Source organism: Lepisma saccharinum, unplaced genomic scaffold (assembly GCF_977018435.1).
Source record: "Lepisma saccharinum unplaced genomic scaffold, izLepSacc3.1 HAP1_SCAFFOLD_228, whole genome shotgun sequence".
Lineage (NCBI taxonomy): Eukaryota > Metazoa > Arthropoda > Insecta > Zygentoma > Lepismatidae > Lepisma > Lepisma saccharinum.
Genome location: NW_028143007.1, coordinates 517,024 through 539,459, shown reverse-complemented (window position 1 = coordinate 539,459; position 22,436 = coordinate 517,024). Strand labels below are relative to the sequence as shown.

The window sequence follows — 22,436 nt, the reverse complement described above, 5'->3', positions numbered from 1 at the left end:
TATCTTCAGTCCCCCATTCCAGTTCATTGTGTCTCTCCTGCCATGTTTAGATAAATCGCGTGTTAGGTGAAAGTGCATTTGGCACGGGTAGGCCACCTGCTGGAATGTTCCAGGAAAACAACTTTCTAATAGTCTGGAGGGAGTAATTTTTATGTATATATATCGTCCTGTTTTGTACCTTGTAACATTTGTACTTGGTGCAGAGTTTGAAGAAGACCTTGCTATTGGTGAGCCCAACTTAAGAGTTCAGTATGGGGCTTATGGGGACAGTGTTGCCGCATGGTGCGCAGTGGAAGAAAGCTCCGGCGTGCATCGAACTTCTGCTGTAGTACACGCCGCAACAAAAGTTAGTGATTAACGGAACGGGTACTGTTCAATACAAGAATACAAATCCTTTCGCCATGATTTGATGGGAAGCTGTTCTTTCATGCGGCTGTGGTACAGAGTAATGACGGTCCATGGAGGGAGATTTGCAAATAACTGTTCCCGAATATACTTGTCATACGTCTTGCTGTCCATTTCATCGTGTACGTAGGCCGTGTTTTTCCCTTTAAGTCCACCTTTTGCACAGAAAGGCTAATCGGGACTGGACCTACAGTTTAAACTGGGATCCGAACCACTATATGCCTCCAAAGGGTATCAAACCAGGACGTTACCACTGTGCCATCGGGGAGGCCTGTTTCACATTTATCGGCACACTGTCTTGTTTGAGACAAAACCGTGTTCATTACCGGCATGCACCAAAGCAAATCTCTCCCCCCGACCTGTAAGTGCTCGCAAACAACTCGTAAGACCGCACAGAAAGTCTTGTGTCTTTATTGTTTTGTCCCTCTATTCGTTTTGTACAGCAGCAGCTCGACAGTCATAGGCGGGTCTAGATTATTTTTTTCTGGGACGTGCACAGAATATGCTGTAAGCATTACGTAATATTGGAAATATAATGTGCAGATTTGCAACTTATTCGACACATCAAAGAGTGCCCTTATATCAGTGTTGTGCCCAGTGTTTTCGAAGGGGGAGGGGGGTAGTACGTATACTTTTTAGTAGCTGGTCCTCATATGCCATCTTCTCCTGCTGTTGACCCTCTTCTTTTAGGAATACTTATCCAAGGAAGGGGGGAGGGGGTTATGACCAGCATATACGCCCATTGGACACGTCACGTCATTCACATCAATATAATTGCAAGGGTTCGTTCTAGGTGTAATTTGTGGTCAGATGAACTAATCGGAACTGAGCCTTCAATGTATAATTCATCCTAGAATGTACCTCCGCCAGGAAACGAACCCAGGGCCCTTCGATTATAAGGGGATAGCATTAGCAGAATTTCCGTAGTCGCATTAAAATCAAGTGATTCAGGGTTAGATACCTGCTGGAGGCACATAGTACTTCGTATCTCACATAAAACTGTAGGTTCAGTCCCAACTAACCTATCTGCCTATAAAATTGGACTTAAAACTCAATCAATCAATTATTAGTAGAGGTGTGAAATAAAAGGAGTTTTATTATAATTACAGAAAGGAGACTGACATTCTTTTAAATATCTAGGAAAAATGGCTCGTTCATTTTTTTTTATCTTTTAATATAACGCTCTCAATACTTTTCATAATACTTAGTCATCATTTTGGGAGGGGCAAGTGAACCTCCTCCCGAAAAAATCCGGCAATGTATTATATACAATGTGCCTGCGCCGCACATCGCCTCGTATTAAAGTTATATTCGAAGTCGTTAACTCTTGACGTTTTTTCTGCTCGTTTGGTGTTGCAAAAGGACCTTTAATCGCTTCGCTATTAATTTTGTAAACAGTTTTGAACGAAATTCCAGTCGTTTCAGCATTTTCGCTTGCAGTCCAACTAACACTTTTACCGGGATGTTTCTGCTTGAAGTATATTTATGTTTATTACAATTTGTCTCTCTTTACTTGTAAGACTCTGGACACTTTTATGCTTGATAATACCACCCCTTGCCATTTTGCTGTTGTAGAATCATTATAATAATAAATGGCAGTGTCTGCTGCCACGTTCTTTTTCTGCTGGAACCTCAAAAAAGATGCGCGTGGCAGTAAACTCGGTCTTTGTTTTATCGTGATTTCATCATGCTATGTATGCAATTACGTCTGTAACACATACTGTTAAGTTGTAGCGATTACTTTTACAAAAATGTTTTAAGATTAGGTCCCTCAGCATTCTTCTAATAATAAACCTAAATGCTCTCGTAGTTAGGTTAAGTTCTGTTAGCATTAAAATAATATCGCTAAATGCTTTCTAAAGATAAAGGTTCTAAACACATACTGTTAAGTTGTAGCGATTACTTTTACAAAAATGTTTTAAGATTAAGTCCCTCAGCATTCTTCTAATAATAAACCGAAATGCTCTCGTAGTTAGGTTAAGTTCTGTTAGCATTAAAATAATATCGCTAAATGCTTTCTAAAGATAAAGGTTCTAAATTACCCGTACATTCATTCCCACTAATCATATACTTGCATTTATCTCGTCTTAATCTGTTCTTAAGATTTGTAACATCATTTTAGCAGACGAATTACGTGGCAGCAGCAAATTTGACGCTTATTCTTACTGCTGACACGTGCGTGGCAGCAGACTCGGCCATAATAAATTCCTTCAAGAAATACCCAAAATGAGAAAGCGCGCACGCAAACAACAAACCACTTGACCCCCGACAGGAGCCTATTCACGAACTTTTGCCTGGCCATTCCCCGCCCCCTTCCCTCTTCCCAACACGTGTTTGGAGCAAGTGGCAACCGTCGGACGGCTGTTAGTTTTAACTCCCCAAATCGCGGTAAACACAAGAAAGGAAAACGTCTTGTTTTCATGGTCCGAATTGCAAAAGAAGGTGTAAACCATCAAAGCCTTACATTTCCTCTGGTTTTTGCTTATTTATTATTTTCTCTTCGAATGATAACGACTTTTGTTTCTGACAGAAACACACTTGTTTAGGGGTGGTGATCTCAAAAGTAAAAGCCCATAAGGGCCCATACTGAACTCTTAACTTGGGCTCCACTATAGAAGGTTGAAATGTTACGTTTAGTTTATGTTTTATGATAAAATAAATTTCTGCCTTGGTCAACATATTGAGTGTTTATAGTTTTTTAACTTTTATGTTCAAATCAACCTGTAGGTATAGAATGTTAGTGCATTTTGAACTCAACTTAAAATTTTAGTTAACTAGTTTGAATATTGTACAGTAGTATGTGTCACTAACTTTTTTGTTCTCTCTTGTAATATTAAAGAGACATTTCTATATGAAATCTCTACATTGTAGTTCTTCAAATAATGTATTTTGTGTATAATTTTGTCAGTAAATTAGAATTTTGAGCAAGATGCATGTTCTGTAATCAAAGAAATAACTTAGTATTTACCTCACAACTAGTATAAATTAACAGTAACCAAATATTTTAAATTAAACTTTGTTTAAACCAAAAATAACTGGTTTAAAACAAGAAAACTGGTTTTATGTTGGGTTTTTTTCCAACCCTGGTCCAGACAAATTTGTGTAATCCCTTGGGGTTTTGAATGAAGGCAAGAAATGACTACTGGTACGTTGCTAGTGTAGTTCACAATCATAAGGTGTTTTTTTTCTGCGTTTGTCGCGTATGACCTGTGTGACGTCATAAATAAAGGCACTAACAAAATAAACAGATGAAAATCGAAAAGCGTTCTTTATCGAAATCTTGATGTTGGATCCGCACAGGATCAAAGAAAAATTTGAAAAGTTCAAATTTTACCAAACGTTGGTAGGTAGTGTGTACGGCATGAAATAAAATAAATACACTAGCGATTAGACGTATCAAAGATAATAATTTTGTTTCCAAAAGAAGAAGTAGGACATGTTACGTTTTGGCTCTGGGCCGAGATAGCCTAGCACGTGACATGGTGCAGATGCTGGCATTTTCGTCCCGTGTCTCCCTCATTTACGTACATATCTTTAGCATGTACACAATTATATTTATATTGCATAAAGAGTAGTAACCTGTGTTATAATAGTTGTTCAAAGCTGTTCACGCGCTATCCCGGCCCAGAGCCAAAACGAACGCACTGTAGAAACTCGAAAGATGATCGATGTTGATGTGGTTTCTTGATATACTGCTGGACAAAAAAAACCGGACACTTGCATTTTTTGTGATAACGCAATGGGTCGATAAAAGCTCTGGTACAAGGGCTAACTAAATGTTGCAGAAACTGAATTAAGTACGAATGCATAAACAAAGTCCGAGCCTATGAATGGTGCATATGGTACTACATGATCTGCCGAACATTCTGTAATATACCTGCGAGCTGTTATTGCAATTCAGATGTCAAATATTAAAGTGTCCGGTTTTCATTGTCCAGCAGTATATTATAGTCTAAATGTAATCTGAGATACGTGAAAAACAATGTGAACCCTACGGGGAAAAAACATAAAGTTTCCTTACCACAGATATGTGCGTAATGTTTAGCACCTATAGGGTAGTAGCGAACCGTAGCCTTTTACGCTGTATATTTTAAGGTACCTTCACGGCAAAGCACCTATAGAGCAGTACCTTCACGGCAAAGCACCTATAGAGCAGTACCTTCACGGCAAAGCGCCTATAGAGCAGTACCTTCACGGCAAAGCACCTATAGAGCAGTACCTTCACGGTTAACACAGTACCTTCACGGCAAAGCACCTATAGAGCAGTACCTTCACGGTTAACCCAGTACCTTCACGGTTACCCCATTACCTTCACGGGAAAGCACCTATAGGGCACTACCTTCACGGTTATTTTCCAAACAGCTCAAAATAATAACCCCCTTTCACGTTTTTTTTCCAAACCTTACGCAGGTAACTGTCAGCGTTGCAAACTCTGCGTAGCCGTTTACGCTGTATATTCACGGTGCCTCACTGTCAGTGTTGCCAATTCTGCCATAAAAATTTCACCACAATATTTTACGAGTTAAACTAACCTAGTGAGTTGACAACATGTTGTTTACGCTGTATATTTTAAGGTCGTTCACGGTGCCTCGCTGTCAGCGTTGCCAACTCTGCCATAAATATTTCACCACAATATTTTACGAGTTAAACTAACCTAGTGAGTTGGCAACATTTATTCTATCATGCACGAACTAACCTATCCTCTTCCAATGGTGAATGGCTCTGATTGGTCAGACAACCCCTCCCGAACATTTCATGGCCGATCAATTTTGTGCGCGTGAGCCTCGAAGTCTTTTGTGCATTTCATATTTTTATGCTGTACAACACAAAAGTGAAAATAAAATTTCAATATTTGTTTCTAGTGCGAGAAACAATACAAATTCCAGCATTTCCTCTACCGATGAGCCTCTTTTCGCCGTTCGGGCGGTTTTTGGTTAATTACGCAAGGGGCGGGGGGGGGGGGGGGAAGAAAATCTTTACCAGTAAAAATATCTGTATAGGAGTCGTCGCTAATGTTATTTACGCAATTCTTTCCCTCTAATTGCGTGAGCAAGACAGAACGATGTATGTAGCCTAGACGGATCGATATCGTTTCCTACCACATCGACTTTTCGCAGTGCTTAGCGAGAAGATGACCGGAGTGAGTATATTAACAGCATTCCTGCCGTGAATTGCTAGTGACATTTTTCTAGTGTCTGAGTTCTATATGAGCTTGTGGTGCACGGTGTGTTCAATTGCATGAAAACTTTTGCAAGAAGGAGAAAGAACAGCTGTACTTCAACAGAGGTAAGTACAGCAATTATGTTTTTACTTGCTTTATTAACCCGAGTTAACTTGGAATTTACTTTTACATTGCATATTATTAACTCAAATTATCTCGTGATCGCACAATATCAGTGTATTTTTGTGCTAATCAGGAAAGTCTCGTTTAATCTTTAATAAGTTTACATAACAAAATTTTACTTGCTTCTACTGAACGTCATGTGAGAAAAGGAACACAATGACGATGGGATTTTGTGCTGGAGAGAGCGTGGGGTTCTCTACATATAGTTTATCACCGACTTGATTATCTATGATTTGCGAAGCATCCTCTGCATATGAAGTCTCTCCACTTTCGGGGTGTGTGAAATCAAACAGCTCTACATTGCGGACTTTAGGTTCGTCCCCTATATTCGTCACAGTTATAGTCGGATAGTGAAGGGCTCGCAGTAGCGACCAGTAAGTTATCTTGACAAACTGAAGTTTTCCCCTGAGGTAAAATTGATGGTATGCTTTGACAGGAGTGAGCATGTAGAGTTTGCTTCGTGGATTGAAAGGGGACGGAAATTCTCGATTTGGGATGCTGAATATCTCTAGGACGACTGTCGATTTTAAGTTGTCGAGGCTAACGTTCAGGTTGCCGACGTTGGCTCGCAGTTCCTCCTGCACGTCGTCCAGTTTGTTTTGTACGGGCTCCAGGTGTTCGCTGAAGAGGTTAACGATGCTGTCGTAAGAAGGTTTGATCTTGATTTCCACGCGAAGTTGCTTGAAGTGTTCGTTCAGTTCGCGAAGCTTGTCGGCAAAATCAGCCAAAGCAGATTCTTGACCGGTCTCCACGTCGTCGATTCGAAGTTTCACGTTTGCGATGATCTGCTGCAAGCTTTCGACGAGCCTCAGTTTGGAGTTTTGTGTCGCGAGGTCGTGAACCTGATTTCTGATTTCTGCGAACAGAGTGTGCAGCTCGTTGACGTTCTGGTTGGTGGGCATCGTGGCGATGGTGTCTCGAATTTGCACGATTTCAATCTGAATGTTTTTCACGTCCTCGGATTTGAGCAAACGATTCACTGTCCTCTTCACGGCTTTCAGTTCCTGCGATGTTGGTAAGTTGACGACTGTATTCTGCAGCGCGGTCAAAGCTTTTCTCACGGCGTCCAGCTCACTGGCGTCGGCTACCGTACCCAGCGCATCCCGGAGTCGCGTCATGTCGTCCTGTGTAGGGGTTGATTGCTGCAGTGTTTCCAACTTGCTCTGTATGTCGTCGATAAGGTGATGGAAGTGTGAAAGTTCGGTTTCGGTGTTAAGGCTTTCCAGCTTGGTAATTTGCTGTTGAACGGTGGTCAGGGTTTCCGTTATGCCTGGCAATTTCAATTCCAAAGCTTCCTGCACGGTCGATAGATCAGTTCTCATGGTCGACAAAGTGTCCTCGATGTGGCTTACGGTGCCTTGGATTTTACCGAAATCCTCGTACGTCTCGAGTTGCAGTTTGATGTTGGCCACAGACTTTCCTATAATTTTCAGTTCCTCGGACGACGGAAAGTTGGCAATGGCTTCTTCGACGGTTTGAAGTTTCTCCCTGATGTTTTTCACCGAGTTTTCAAGTTCTGCAAAGGATATCAGAGACGGGATCTCATCCCGAAAACTACCGAGTTCGTTTCGTAGATCGGCCACTGTTCGATTGATCAGAAGTATGTCTTCGGGTGCAGGGTTGGTTTCAAGTTGGATCTTAATGTTAGATATAACATTTTGAAGTTCGCTCAAGCTAGCTTGGATGTTTGTTTCCTGTTCCTCAAACTTAGTTTTTAGTTGAACAATGTCTCTGGATTTTTGTAGGTTAGATAATTCCTCTCGCAGGTTGTTCACTGTTTCCTGAATGCTGCTCAAACTTTCCAAGGATACTAAATCAGCATACTTGGCGAACAGTGATTTGAATTCCGCTTCGATCTTCAGGATCGGATCCACTAATGTTTTCTGCAGACTTGTGATCTCATCTTGTAGGCTCGAGGACAGAGTGTTCTGGAGAGTCAGCAGGTCGCTGCGAAGTTTCTTTACTCGTTGGTCGAGTTTCAGAATTTCAGTGTTGTCGGGTGGCTCGGTATCCGTGCCGCCTCTGGAGTGGCCGAAGATATTGTTCGGCATCTTGATGCGTCTTACTGTTTACTTACAGATTCGAATCAAAACAATGGCCCAATATGTATATAATAGCCTATTGCATATCCCTGAAAGTTTGCTTTCTCTGTTGCAGAAAAATGTCGCAGTCACAAGACACATCCACTGCAGTTCCGAAGACGAAAGAACCCCAAGATTCGTCCCTTCTGTAATATCCCACAAACCAAGTCCAATCTAAGTCGGCATAAACAAAGATGTATTCAACGGCCTGGTTCGTCGAAAGAACCCACCAGCATCACCAAACCTTCCCCAACATCCAGGAAAGTGATAACAACAAAAAATTTGATCGTCAATCAGAAGAGTGGGGTAAAGCGAAAGCAGTCTTCAAACCAGTTGAGCCATGGAAAGAGAACGAAGATCACAGAATCGGCTGAAGAATGTATTAAGCCGAAGAGAACGGCCTTCAGGAATATGTTGGCAAATTACAGCCTCAGCAGCGAGAATAGGGGTTTGCCCTGCAGTGTCGAAATTTTCCTGAAGGAGAAGAAAGCAGAAGTGGTTAAGATTTTGGTTTCCACTCTCGACAAGGGCCCCTTCAAATTCGACATGGTTTTGGATTCGTTGTTCCAGAAGCATTCGTCGGAACAAACTCACATGTTCTCCAGTAGAACAAAGCAACACCTTCTGCTGGAAAGTGAGAGGGAGGTGATAAGCGAACTTTACGACAAGCTAGTGAATGAGATCGTCCGGAAGCAGGAAGAGTTTCAAGGCAAAGGATCGGGTTGGAGTGTTTGCAACACTACACATATCATCAACATCAACATAAGCAAATACAAGCCTCTTTCGGGATCGACTTACGTGAAGCTCCCGCAGGTGATCGAAAACAAGAAAGCCGTTCTTAACATTAAAAACAACGACAACCAGTGTTTCAAATGGTGTCTCCTGGCCCATTTGCATCATAAAACAAAAAACTCTACGAGCGTTGGAAGTTACAGCCAGTACGAGAATGAATTGGATGAATATTTCGAAGACGTTACATTTCCTGTGCAGCTGACAAAAATCGAAAAATTCGAAAAAGCATATCAACAAAAGAACGAGATTCCAATCGGTGTAAATGTGTATGGATATACAATCAGCAACAAAAAAGTAAATATTTTTCCGCTTCGGATCAGCAAAATTGTAGGTGATGAGGTGAATGTAGTGCACATGCTGTTGATAGAAAATATGAAACAGCACCATTATTGCCTCATCCGTGATCTTTCGAAGCTGGTCAGAAGAGAGATAACAAAATATGAACATAAAATCGAAATCTGTTATCGATGTATGGTATTTTTCAGCAACCTAGGTTCAAGAACCGCCAAGGAGAGACTGCAGGATCACCTCAGAGAATGCCTGCAGCATCAACCATCCAGGTGCATGTTCCCTGGTGGTTCTCATTTCTTCAGAAAGTACAAGTCCCAGCTGGAGGTCCCCGTTGTCATCGTTGCGGACTTTGAGGCCTTCTTGAAGCCCATGGCGATCTGCGACCCAGATCCGGCGAAATCATCAACTACTGCCTACCACGAGCACATACCTTGCAGTTTCGCATACTACGTGCACTGGATGGCAGGAGCGGACGAAGATAGCAAGGAACCGATTCTTTACCGAGGACCCGAGGCTGCAAAACGCTTCCTGGAATTCCTAGTCAAGGAAGTGGAGGAATGGGGTGATGTTTTGTTCAGGACTAAACCCATGAATGATCTTACCGAAGACGAAGAATTGAGGTTTGTTTGTGCAACACATTGTCCAAATTGCGGGTCCAAATTTGATGATTGTGTGATAAAAGTGACACACCACAATCACGTAACGGGTCAGTACATCAGTCCGTTATGCTATAGATGCAATTTGAAGCTTCAAACTGCCAAGTTTGTGCCGGTATTTTTCCATGGCCTCAGCAATTATGATCTTCACCATTTCGTCAAAGAGCTGGGCTATGATAAAAAATCCATCCGTGTGATTGCCGAGACCGACGAGAAATACATTACTATCAGCAAGTGGGTGAATATTCCACCGGGCTATCATGGTAGGATGAGCAAAATGATCACCTGCGACGATGAGTGCACGTTGTGCGCTGCTGGCAAGAAGCCAAAATACAGAAGAATTGAACTTAGATTCATCGATTCTTACCGCTTTCTCCAGGCTAGCCTCGAAAAATGCGTCGCCATGTTGGACATGCCAGAAGTTACCGGAGATCATTTCCCAGATGTGTCCTTGGACGCTATTCGAACCCATATGAGTACGTCGACGGGCCCGAGAAGTTCGACGAGACGGATCTTCCGTCGAAAGACGCTTTTAATTCAACCTTGAAGGACTCCGTGTGTTCCGACGAAGACTATGCGCACGCCAAACGTATGTGGAACGAGTTTCGATGCTGCTCGCTGGGTGATTTCCACGATTGATACTTGAAGCTGGACGTGCTTCTCCTATTCGACGTGCTCCAAGCGTTTCGTCAAACCGCTATTCGTGATTACAAAGTCGACCCTGCGCACTTCGTGAGTCTTCCGGGATTCACCTGGAATGCCATGTTGTATTCCAGTAGCATTCGATTGCAACTTTTCGCGGAAGATCAATGCGACATGCAGCTTTTCATCGAGAAATGTATCAGGGGCGGCATCGTGCAATGTTGTTTAAGACATGCGAAAGCAAACAACAAGTACATGGGAGACGAGTACGATCCCAATCAGGAGTCCAGCTACATAATATACTTGGACGCCAACAACCTGTATGGTTATGCGATGACGCAGAAGCTGCCACAGTCTAATTTCAAGTGGTCGGACATCACCGAAGAAGGACTGAAACATCTGCTTCAAGAGGATAATTTTGAAGGATCGACAGGATACTTCGCGGAGGTAGACTTAGAGTATCCTTCAGAATTGCACCAGATCCATTCGGATTTTCCTCTGGCGCCTGAGCTAAAATGTCCTCCTTGCTCCAATCAACCAAAACTGCTTCTGACGTTGGAGAGGAAGGATCATTACGTAGTGTACTGCAAACTGCTGAAATTCTATCTCCAGCAGGGTCTTGTTTTAACTAAAGTGCACAGAGTTTTGAAATTCACACAGGGCAAATGGCTGGAACCCTACATCAACATGAACACCCAGAAGCGGCAGGTGGCGACATCTGACCTGGATAAGGATATGTATAAACTGATGAACAACGCCATCTACGGAAAAACAATGGAGAATGTAAGGAAATACAAGGATGTCAAGATAGTTTCGGACGAAAAAAAATGCATGAAGTGGGTTGCCAACCCACGCTTCAAGAGCAGGAAAATTTTCAACGAGAACCTGACGTTGCTTCATCTTGAAAAATCCTGCATTACGTTCAACAAACCGACGTACGTGGGGGCTGCAATTCTCGAACTGTCGAAACTGAAAATGTACGAGTTCCACTACAACATCATGAAGTCACGATACAAAAATCAAATCCAGATCGCTTACATGGATACGGACAGTTTCGTTTATGTGATGAAGGAAGATCCGTACAGGGGCATGACAACCGAATTGAAGGAACATTTCGACACTTCGGGCTATCCACAGCCGAACCCCTACAACATTTTGCCAAGAAACAAGAAAGTTCCAGGATTGATGAAGGATGAAATGAACGGTGAGATCATCAGAGAGTTCGTGGGACTCAGGGCTAAATCGTATTGCATCAGAACGACCGTTGCCACCATCAAGAAGTCCAAGGGAGCTGGGAAAAGCACTGTTCAGGAGAAGTTAAACGTCGAGGATTACATCGAATGCCTGAAGAAGAAACTCCCCATCCTGCGGGAAGAGAGGAGGTTCCAGAGCATAGAGCATGATGTGAAGACCGTGAAACTGAACAAAGTGGCGTTGGATGCAGAGGACGACAAGAGAAAAGTTTTGAACTGCGGTATTCACACCGTTCCATGGGGCTATTCACCAATCGGAGAGAAGTCCAAATCATGCATTATCTGTAATTAGGCTAATCCTGTAACGAATCCACTTCGCACGCACACACACGCTTCTGTATTAAATTGTACGCATACACTTTTTCATTCACTTCATTTCCGGCATCCATCTATTTTTTTTTGCTGAAATAAACAGCAGTCTCATATCACCAAAACCTTTTCGCTCCATTTATTGTTCTTTCCTACACTATCCCAATGTTGGTCTTGGGGTGGCACAGAGAGAAAAGAAGGCAGCAGCTGAAGCAGAATGCAGTTCACGGATAGCAGTAAGTAAATAAACAGACATAATAAAATAGGAGTTCTTCGCAATGCGTCCGAAAGGAGTGGCTTATCAAATCCCTTACTCGGAACTCAAAAAGGTTTCGGGCATCGATTCTATACTCACGAAGAAGCAACGCGAGAAGAAAAACAAATGTTTAAAGAAGGGGCACGGGATGAAGCTCCTTCTCAGCAGGCCACAGCTAAGCAAGTTGCAAAAGTCTAGGTCAAGAAAGCAGGGAGGTTTCATTTTCAGCATTCCCGCGATCCTCGCTGCTCTCGGAGCCGTGGGAAATCTCGCAGGTGGTAGTGCCGCGATCACGGAAACCGCGATCGATGCCAAGAAGAACACAAAAGAGCTCGAAGAGCAAAAAAGACACAACCTCGCCGTGGAAAGCAAGATGAACGCTACTGGTTCCGGATTGAAGAGAAGAAGAACAAAGAAACAAACCACCGCAACAGCGTTGAAGAAATTCAACCTTAAAAAAAAGTGCCCCTTTCAAACGAAGATATTGAGTCTCTAGCCGAATTGTTCAACGTTATAAACTTCAGAGGTGTGTTCATGTCCGATACATTGCCTGCTAATGGACCCCGAAGTGTCGGCGAAAGCGGAGTGGTCAACTTGGATAATTATCTCAACCCGGGAACCCACTGGGTATGTTATTGGATTGCCGAGGACGGAAGCGCTTTCGTTTTTGATTCTTTCGGTGGCGTTCCGCTTCTCGCGCTTGCGAACTACCTGAAATCGACGATCCGAAATATTTTACAACGACGAAAGGATCCAGGGCTTCGACGAAGTGGTCTGCGGTCATCTCTGCGTCGTAATGCTGGTCATTCTTTCGCAACTAACCGGCAGCGGGGACTCGACGTCGTTGGTAATGTTTCAGAGAGCAACGGATTTGATAAAACAATAGCGATAAAAGAAAAATGCTAGTCCTGCATTTGTCCAGCGAGACTTCAATCCTCAAACTGAAACTGCATTACGATGTAATCACTCTGCAACAAGAGTCGTTGGGGCTCGTGGCTTTCTACAGCATGTACTTGATTCGCAACGTCACCGAATACAACAACACCCTCCACGTAGGAAGCAAGAAGATCACCGTTTCGCCTGGACAATATAACCTGACTACGCTACAAGCCCAATTGCCTTCGAACGTCATCCTGTCCGAGAGTTCGGTCACTCATCGCGTGGAGATTACGTCCGCCACAGAAGAAATAAACCTCGGATCCATCGGGGAGCTCTTGGGTTTCCCTAACGACAGCAGGTTGGCGCCGGGGATCAAGCACGTCGGGTCCTCTATTCCCAAATTCCTGTCCATAGAAACTTTGAACGTACATTGCAACCTGGCTCAGGGCATGGTTGTATCGACGGACGCAAATCGGGACCAAACACACAAGGAAACCGGTATAATTTCAACGTTCAAGCCCAATTCGGAATTCCTGGAGCCGATTCTTTACGAACCAGCCAAACCGATCTTTTTTCCCATCCAACACGACAAGTTCAGTGAAGTAGAACTGACTATAACGAACGAGAAAGGTGAATTGGTGGATTTCGCCGGAGCCACGAGCACGGCCGTACTGGTTATCTTGTAAATAAAATAGACGGTTAATCGAAAGCGCATGATGGATCACGTAGAAAGTTACGAACTGCAGTCCTTCCCTCCCAACAGAAGGACGTTTGGCAACCTCAACGAACAGAACAAGGACATCGAATTTGATGTGGACGTTGGTGACGGGTTTGTGCATCCTCATCGCGCTGACCTCTACATCAGATACGAAATTGTCACCAGGGACGAAAATGCAGCTTACCCCGCAGGAGCCAACATCAGGCTGATAGACAATTTCGTCCCTCACCTCTTCTCCCAGGTGGAAGTGAGAAAGCATGGTACAGTCATCGACAGGATGGATAACCCCGGACTAACTTCGACCATCGTGGCGACCATGACGCTCTCGAAGCCAGAGAGTTCGTACTACAAAGCAGCGGGTTTCGAAACCGACAACAAATTACCCGGGAAACTCAGCACCGTGCTATTCCCTCTGCGACTCCTCTATGGATTCTTCTCCGACTACAAGGAAATCATGTGGAAGGGCGGTCTGAGGGTCACTTTCAAGAGAGCGTCCAACGACAACAACTTGTTTCTGCGATGGAAATCCGCGACGGCTGGGGGCGCCGTGGACGATGCGAGCCTACCGTCCGAGGGTAAGTGCGTGATAAAATCCATGGAACTTCGCATGCCGATCATCGAATACGAAGCTAACCACGCCACGAAGATCAAAGCAGAAATCCTGAAGAACCCGAACATCCCGCTCGAGTTTCAGATTTACCAATTCTTGCAGAGGACAGTGTACAGGCGATACTTCGAGTTCGACGTGACGACACAGTTCAACAGCATCCAGTACGACATGCCCGACTTCGTGGTGGTTGTGTTTCAAACCGGTCGCGACGGCAGTCAGAATGCGGATTCGAGTATGTTCGACTACTGCAAAGTTAGGAACATTTACCTTAAGAACGGGCGGAACGAGATTTTCCCCAGAGAGAACTACAACCTCGCGGAAGATGATTACCTGAAGCTGTACGAAGCTTACACAGCGTTCAAGAGGGTCACCATGGAAGGATCTACCGACATGTACTACACGCCAGCGGAGTTTATCCAGAAACGTCCGATGTGCGTGATCAACACATCGAAACGCAAGCAGGTGGTGATCAACGACCGCACGAGCATCAAGGTTGTCGTGGATTTCCAAGAGGCGATCCCAGACAATACAGTATGCAGCGTGGTCCTGATTGCAGGGAAAAAGTTTGTTTACGATGTAAAGAACGAGAGAATCATTGAACAGTTTTGATATTTTTTATTGAAATGAAATAAATACAAATTTGTTACAAACCCCAACCGAGTTTTCTTTTCGTATGCATTGCCATTGTCGTTCCCAGAGCGGCCAGTCTTTCACCCATGCCGGCGTCTCTGCTGACTACCCTCCGGAAAGCCCGGTGTTCCAACTGCATGTCGGCATCGTGCCTTGCTGCGAGATCCCTGTTGTCCCGGTACGCAATATCATGGTCTTTGCAGGCAGCGTCCAAGGGATTAACCCCCGGATCACCGCGATCCAGTCGCGCGTCCAATTTAGTACCGGGACCGCAGTATTGGTAGCCGGGAATATGCATCTCGAAAGGCAATTTGTTGATGATGTCGTTGATGAGTCCCTTCCCTTCCGCCAGCTTCCAGAATCGCGGGGGCAAGATGTTGATGATGTTGATCAGATACCCGATGCCTTTCGGTTCGTTAACGATGAAGCGGCTTAGTTTGGAAACGATCATGTCCACGATGCCAACCTTTTCGTTGTGAAAGTTTCGGTTTCCGGCCCTTCCTTCTCCGGCGATGACCAGCAGCCGGTCCACGAGTTTACGAACATCGTCCAGCCACACGAATTCCACGGGCAAATTGGAGTAGCGCTTGATACCGCTGCCGGTAGGCAGGCGAGTGGGTTGCTGCTTGATTTCATTCCAAAACGGTTTGATAATGTTCCTGTACTTCTCGCTGCTACTTGACTTGACCCTGTTCTGAGATGGGTCGTTGTTCTGATACAAAGCATCGGTCATCTTGAGAATTTCCTTGTAATTGTCGTAATCCTCTTCGGAATACACGTTGGCGTCGGGGCGTTTTCTAGTGATCAGTTTCCATAGCCCCGGCGTGCCTGCGTACTTCTTGAAGAAACTTCTGCGTCCCGCTCGGCTCTCGTTGTAGATGATGATATCGTCCTTGTCGAACGTGACGTGCCAACTGCCTATCTTCCACACGACGCTCCCGGAAGGGTCGGGTGATGGATACAAACCGAAAACTTCGTCTCTGTCATCGCCTTTGGTGCTCAGATATTTGGCTGCGGTCGGTCCTAATCGTATTCCCTCGACGGAAGACGAACTGCTGCTGCTGCTGGGCGACGGAAACCTAGTGGGAAGCGACGGCAGTTGGAAGTGTTGGAGAGTTGTGGTGGGTGAAGGAGGAGTGGGAGGATAGTCCGTAATGTTGCGAACTGCCACTGGCACCAACTCTGTGATCAAGTCCTTGTTATGTTCGGCAACATCTTTGATTTCTTTGCCCAGGTCACCGATCGCATCGATGAGCGGTTGCTCCTGTCGCTTCTTCTGCTCATAATATCCACGATTCTCTTCCTTCCACCCTTTAAATCGTTTAGCAAGGTACTCGGTCAACTTGATGTTTTCTTCGGCTTTCCTTTTAGACATTGCAAAATGAAGTTTTGGGCCTATCTGTTTTCTTACAATTTTGTTATTTTATTTCGACGGAAGAAACAAGACAGAGCTGTCAATGAAATGATATTGTCGATAATCTTATCTTTTTTGTTGTTCATCTCGTACCATGCATCTGAAAATTTTCTAACACTCTGCTTATGATATCCATCAAGCATGTCTTCCATTTCGTCTGTTATTGCGTGAAGATCTTCGGTATTCACGATCTTTTTCCCCGTGATTTTAAATATGTGGTCCTTCATGATCATCTGGCACGGCACGGCGAACGCTGGCGAACTATCGGCGATATCAATTATTCTGTGGATGTTATCTTCTTCTCTACCCGACACAATCTTGAATATCTGATAGAGCAGCTCCACAGGAAGGTTAGCAGATCGTGATGTATTCATTTTTTCTTCACCTCGTACTATTATATTACATTTTTCATCACGATAAACTCGTTGATCTTGTTACGATACTTCCCCTGGTTCGGTTTGCGAGTCATGTCTATCGTGGCGAAGCCGTAGTCGTCAGCATTCCAGCAATGCGCGCAGAGGTTGCGAAACGACTCGTACGTCATATCCCCTCCGACGAACTCGTCGTACACGTGCTTGAGGTTGGTGGCATCCTGCCGAAACAAGCAAATGAAGTTTGCGTTGTCCCTGATCAGTTGCTTGGGGATCTTCGAGAAGGTCTGAGCCAAGTAAAAGCAGTCCATGCCCTTGTGGCGACCTCGAGTGAAGTAGTTGCGAACCTCTTCCTGATTCTCGAGGATGACGTCGTCGAAGACAACCACCGAATTCTCACGACTCTCGTCCAAAGGTACCATCTGCGAGGCAAAGGTGGCTATTTCAAGATCCTCGATTGCAATCAGCTGCCGGTATTTCAATTGCTCGAGGCTCTTGAAAAAAACGTACAGGTGTCTGCTCTCCCAATCGAGCCAGTGGGGAGCCAGGATGAAATTGTCTACCATCAATATGGTTTTGCCACAACCCGAGGGCCACACGATGAGACATCTGATACTTTCGGGAAGCAATTCGCCATTTTTCTTTCTTCCTTTACCTTCGCCAACGTCCGGGAGCCTCTTGGTCACCTCCCAGCTCATACGATATCGATAGCATCAACCCAAGAATTCTGCGAAGAGGGAAGACCGAGCCACTTGACGTAAAGTTTGCCCTTGCTGCGTCGGAGCACTTTCTCCACAAGGTAAGTGTCCGGGAACCTAGTGGCGGACAGTTCCTGCTCGTAGAATCGACCCTCGATGTCCTCACAGTCCGCGGTGCTCTTCAGCTTGTAGGTGCGGATGTAGGGAGGTGATGAAGGCAGGAGAACATCGGTCACGGTGAAAATTTCTGTAGACCAGTTTCGAGTGAAACCTTTGTCGAATACTTCGGGGCGCTTGAACTTGCTCACTCTTACCTTGTCTTCTATTTTATACTTTGGTTTCTTGATTTTTTCGCCAGTGTTTCGTTTGCAGTACACTTCGGAGAGCAGCCACCTTTCGTTTCGCTTGGTCACTTCCAAGGGTTTCATCCCGATCGTCCTGTGAATTCGGTTGTTGTATTCCTCCACCAGTTCGGGCACCAGATCCACCCACTTGTCGTTCCCGCAGAGGGTGAACTGTTTCCACATGAGCCCCTTGAGGGTCCTGTTGAATCGCTCCACGATGCTTGCTTTCAGCTCGCTGTAGGTTGAATAGTGAAGAATACCGTTCTCCTTGAGCATCCTCCCGAAGGCAGAGTTGTAGAATTCCCTGCCTCGATCGGTCTGCAGGAAACAAGGGGATCTCTGTTTGAGAACAGAAGTGAAAGCTTTGCTGACCTCGACCCCGGTCTTGTTTTTAACGGGTATCGCCCAAGCGTACTTGCTGAAAGTGTCGATCACGGTGAGGCTCAACCCCTTGTTGATCTTGTGAAGCCCCTTGAGATTCCCCGTGCTCATCTCCACGAGCTGCCAGAGGTCGTCTATCCCTTTGGTGACCACGGGCAGTCGAGGATAATTCCTGCGGGCAGGTTTGTGCAGTTCGTTCACGATAGCTGCTCTCATGAGGCTTATAGACAACAAAGGCTCCGATGCAAAAATATGGATCTATTATCTTCATTGTTTTCTTGCATTTTACTTACTTGCTTGCTTACGATAGACGACTGACACTGGCGACGGGATAGGAGAGCACCAACTCCAAAAAAAGCGGTATCGGATGCTCCATATTCGTCTCGATAGATTCAGCGTACAGACGATCTCCGACGGAAACGTTGTCGTACGAGACTCCGATTTTCATGTTGTCGTGCTTGATCCTGAATAAACTCTCCCCGTGATGCAGACTTATCGCGACACCGCTCGAGGGATGCAAGTTCACAATTCGGAGACTTCCGCCACCTAGGGAGAGTTCGTAGAAGATGCTATTGTTGTTGAAGATGAAGAAGATCTTGCCAGTGTTCTCTTCGAACTGCTTCACAATACCGTTCAAGTGGATGATTGTAGCTGCCAACAGGTCGGTTCGGAAAGCAAGCAAGGCATCGTCAAGCATGTCTCGAGCTTTGACGACCTCTTCGCTGGATATCTTGACGTACTTGGGAAGCGTGGCGCCAGGTTTCCTCCTGTTGTAGCCGAACACGTTGGTTGGCATGTTATAGTGCATTTCTTTCTTTCCCACTGCTCAGACTATTTTATTAATTTTTCCTCTTCTTGCTTCGAGAAAAGGTCTCGCAAATATTTTTACTGGTAAAGATTTTCTTTCGAAGCCCTTTTTTCCCTTGCGTAATTAACCAAGAACAGAAAAGAGGTTCATCGGTAGAGGAAATGCTGGAATTTGTATTGTTTCTTTGTTTTCGAAAGCATACTTCATCCCCTGAAGAGCACTCGTTTTGATTTGTTAGCTAAATTTAGCTTGCGGCTCAAACAATGCATGATAGAATAAATGTTGCCAACTCACTAGGTTAGTTTAACTCGTAAAATATTGTGGTCAAATGTTGATGGCAGAGCTGCCAACGCTGACAGTGAGGCACCGTGAACTCTTGTAATAAACGGCTACGCAGAGTTGCCAACTCACTAGGTTAGTTTAACTCGTAAAAATATTGTGGTGAAATGTTGATGGCAGAGCTGCCAACGCTGACAGTGAGGTTAACATACACCGTGAACTCTTGTAATATACTGCGTAAAAGGCTACGGTTCACTACTGCCCTATAGGTGCTTTCCCGCGAAGGTACTGCTCTATAGATGCTTTCCCGTGAAGGTACTGGGTTAACCGTGAAGGTACTGCTCTATAGGCGCTTTCCCGTGAAGGTACTGCTCTATAGGCGCTTTCCCGTGAAGGTACTGCTCTATAGGTGCTTTGCCGTGAAGGTACTGTGTTAACCGTGAAGCTACTACCCTATAGGTGCTTTCCCGTGAAGGTACTGCTCTATAGATGCTTTCCCGTGAAGGTACTGGGTTAACCGAAAAGGTACTGCTCTATAGGTGCTTTGCCGTGAAGGTGTTAACCGTGAAGGTACTGCTCTATAGGTGCTTTGCCGTGAAGGTACTGCTCTATAGGCGCTTTACCGTGAAGGTACTGGGTTAACCGTGAAGCTACTACCCTATAGGTGCTTTCCCGTGAAGGTACTGCTCTATAGATGCTTTCCCGTGAAGGTACTGGGTTAACCGTGAAGGTACTGCTCTATAGGTGCTTTGCCGTGAAGGTACTGGGTTAACCGTGAAGGTACTGCTCTATAGGTGCTTTGCCGTGAAGGTACCTTAAAATATACAGCGTAAAAGGCTACGGTTCGCTACTACCCTATAGGTGCTTTCCCGTGAAGGTACTGTGTTAACCGTGAAGGTACCTTAAAATATACAGCGTAAAAGGCTACGGTTCGCTACTGCTCTATAGGTGCTTTCCCGTGAAGGTACTGTGTTAACCGTGAAGGTACTGCTCTATAGGTGCTTTCCCGTGAAGGTACTGGGTTAACCGTGAAGGTACTGCTCTATAGGTGCTTTGCCGTGAAGGTACTGCTCTATAGGTGCTTTCCCGTGAAGGTACTGGGTTAACCGTGATGGTACTAGAAATACCGTGAAAGGTAGTTGTTATTTTGAGCTGTTTGGAAAATAACCGTGAAGGTAGTGCCCTATAGGTGCTTTCCCGTGAAGGTACCTTAAAATATACAGCGTAAAAGGCTACGGTTCGCTACTACCCTATAGGCGCTTTCCCGTGAAGGTACTGTGTTAACCGTGAAGGTACTGCTCTATAGGTGCTTTCCCGTGAAGCTTAAAATATACTGCGTAAAAGGCTACGGTTCGCTACTACCCTATAGGTGCTTTCCCGTGAAGCTTAAAATATACAGCGTAAAAGGCTACGGTTCGCTACTACCCTATAGGTGCTTTCACCGTGAAAGTACTGTGTTAGCCGTGAAGGTACTGCTCTATAGGTGTTTTCCCGTGAAGGTACTGGGTTAACCGTGAAGGTACTGCTCTATAGGTGCTTTCCCGTGAAGCTTAAAATATACAGCGTAAAAGGCTACGATTCGTCCAAAATTACCGTGAAGGTACTACCCTATAGGTGTTTTCGGGGGTTAACCGTGAAGGTACTACCCTATAGGTGATTTTCCGTGAAGGTACCTTAAAATATACAGCGTAAAAGGCTACGAATCGTCCGGACGATCCAGCTCCGCTATTTTCCTACTACTACTTCTGTATAAATATACAATATTGCTTGTTGTATAATTGCGATTAAATAAATACAGACGAAAATGTTCCACCGTTCATCCCTTCCTTTCTCGCAAATCACAACCACGCCTTTACACTTTCCACTTCGCTTTCTCTTCACCACAGAATAGAAATAAATAGCATTCTGTTCGTCGATGCTTCATTTCAATGGTCTTTCAACAAAAAACCTGAAACTCATTTCAAAGATTCAGAATCATGGGTAGACGCATAAAAAATCTTCATTCCGAGAAAAGACAAGATAGTTGTTCTGGTCTTACGACGGGCGGCCTACGGACTGGCAGGGGAGGTGGAGAGAGGGGAAGCGACCAATCCACATAACCTCCCACGGCGCCACCGCTGTTGTCTGGTTGGTCTGCGGCGTATTTCCCGCCCCCCTCCACTTACCTTGCCAGCATGTAGGCCGCCCGCCGTAAGACCAGATAAGAGCTTTAAGAGAGGTTGGTAAGTGCGTCTACTTTTACAAACATGGAGTTATTTCCGTCGTTTGCGGCCTTTTCTGTTGTTCCTGATAGCGGTCTTCACTGGGCCTTCAAGGAACTTTGCGTAACATTCTTCATTGATTGCGCAACACTCCTGAGGATATTCAGGGGCAGTATTCCTTTGGAGTCCAAGAAGAAGCTGAATTGTTAGAATTTTTTCATTAATTACGTTTTAGCACTTTGAAGTTTAGCTTCAGTTACATCGCGTTTGTTCTTCTTCACTTGTGACACAACACCAACTGGACGAGAAATAAACATTGATTCAGTAAAAACTTAAAGAGTTTGTTTTACACTACAATCTACTACCACAAGATCAGATCCGAAAATGCGCGTGGTAGTTATGTTAAGTAAACAGATAAACCACGTGACTGTACAACATTTTTGCGTATAACATTTGAAATAATTTTGATCGATCAAATCAAATAATTGTTAATGCGGTAAAGAGTTAATGATATAATTTCAATTTTTCTTATGAAAGTAATTCGGCTTAGTTAGTTTTTGGAATACATTGTGTAGTTATATTTGAGGAGTGATTTGCAGTCACGAAATGGCATTAACTTGAAAAGAAATGTAACATAAAATAAAGAAAGAAAGAAATAAATAGCATGTGTAACCGAAGAAGAAACCTCGCAATGTCATTCCGGACGTTAGGTGTTGCATTGTGTACTAGACTTTATTTTTATATGTTATTAGAATATAAATAATATCCTGAGAGATATTTCATACCGAGGCGACATACCACAAGTGTCGCTTGAAAGCGAGCAGTCGGTAATCAATGCAGCCTTTCGAACCGTATAGACACAAGCTCTGACTGTACAGTTTCCTCAAAGAGATAAAATACCAAAGCTGCACGCGACAAACGATACGGTGAATTAACACCAAAGCGAAACGGGTTATTCGGTCCAAACAGCCTTCAGACCGAAGCGACACGCGACACATGTCGCTTGGAAACGAGCCAATCAATAGCAACGTTTCACACCGTATTATTAAAATAAACTAAATCAGTCAATCAATA

At 44.5% G+C, this 22,436-nt stretch overlaps 2 protein-coding genes across 2 annotated transcripts; one reads left to right on the top strand and one right to left on the bottom strand.

Annotated features, from left to right (window-relative positions):
• Positions 1-10,466: 10,466 nt before the first annotated feature.
• On the top strand, positions 10,467-11,756 carry LOC145982523 (uncharacterized). The gene has a single exon (XM_083115973.1). It carries the CDS (start codon positions 10,467-10,469, stop codon positions 11,754-11,756), a length of 1,290 nt encoding a protein of 429 aa, XP_082972099.1.
• A 3,190-nt stretch (positions 11,757-14,946) lies between these two features.
• LOC145982522 (uncharacterized) lies at positions 14,947-16,241 on the bottom strand. The gene is made up of 2 exons (XM_083115972.1): positions 15,333-16,241; positions 14,947-15,033 (listed from the first exon to the last, which is right to left on the bottom strand). The coding sequence occupies exons 1-2, from the start codon at positions 16,239-16,241 to the stop codon at positions 14,947-14,949; spliced, it is 996 nt and encodes a 331-aa protein (XP_082972098.1).
• Between the last annotated feature and the right edge of the window lie 6,195 nt (positions 16,242-22,436).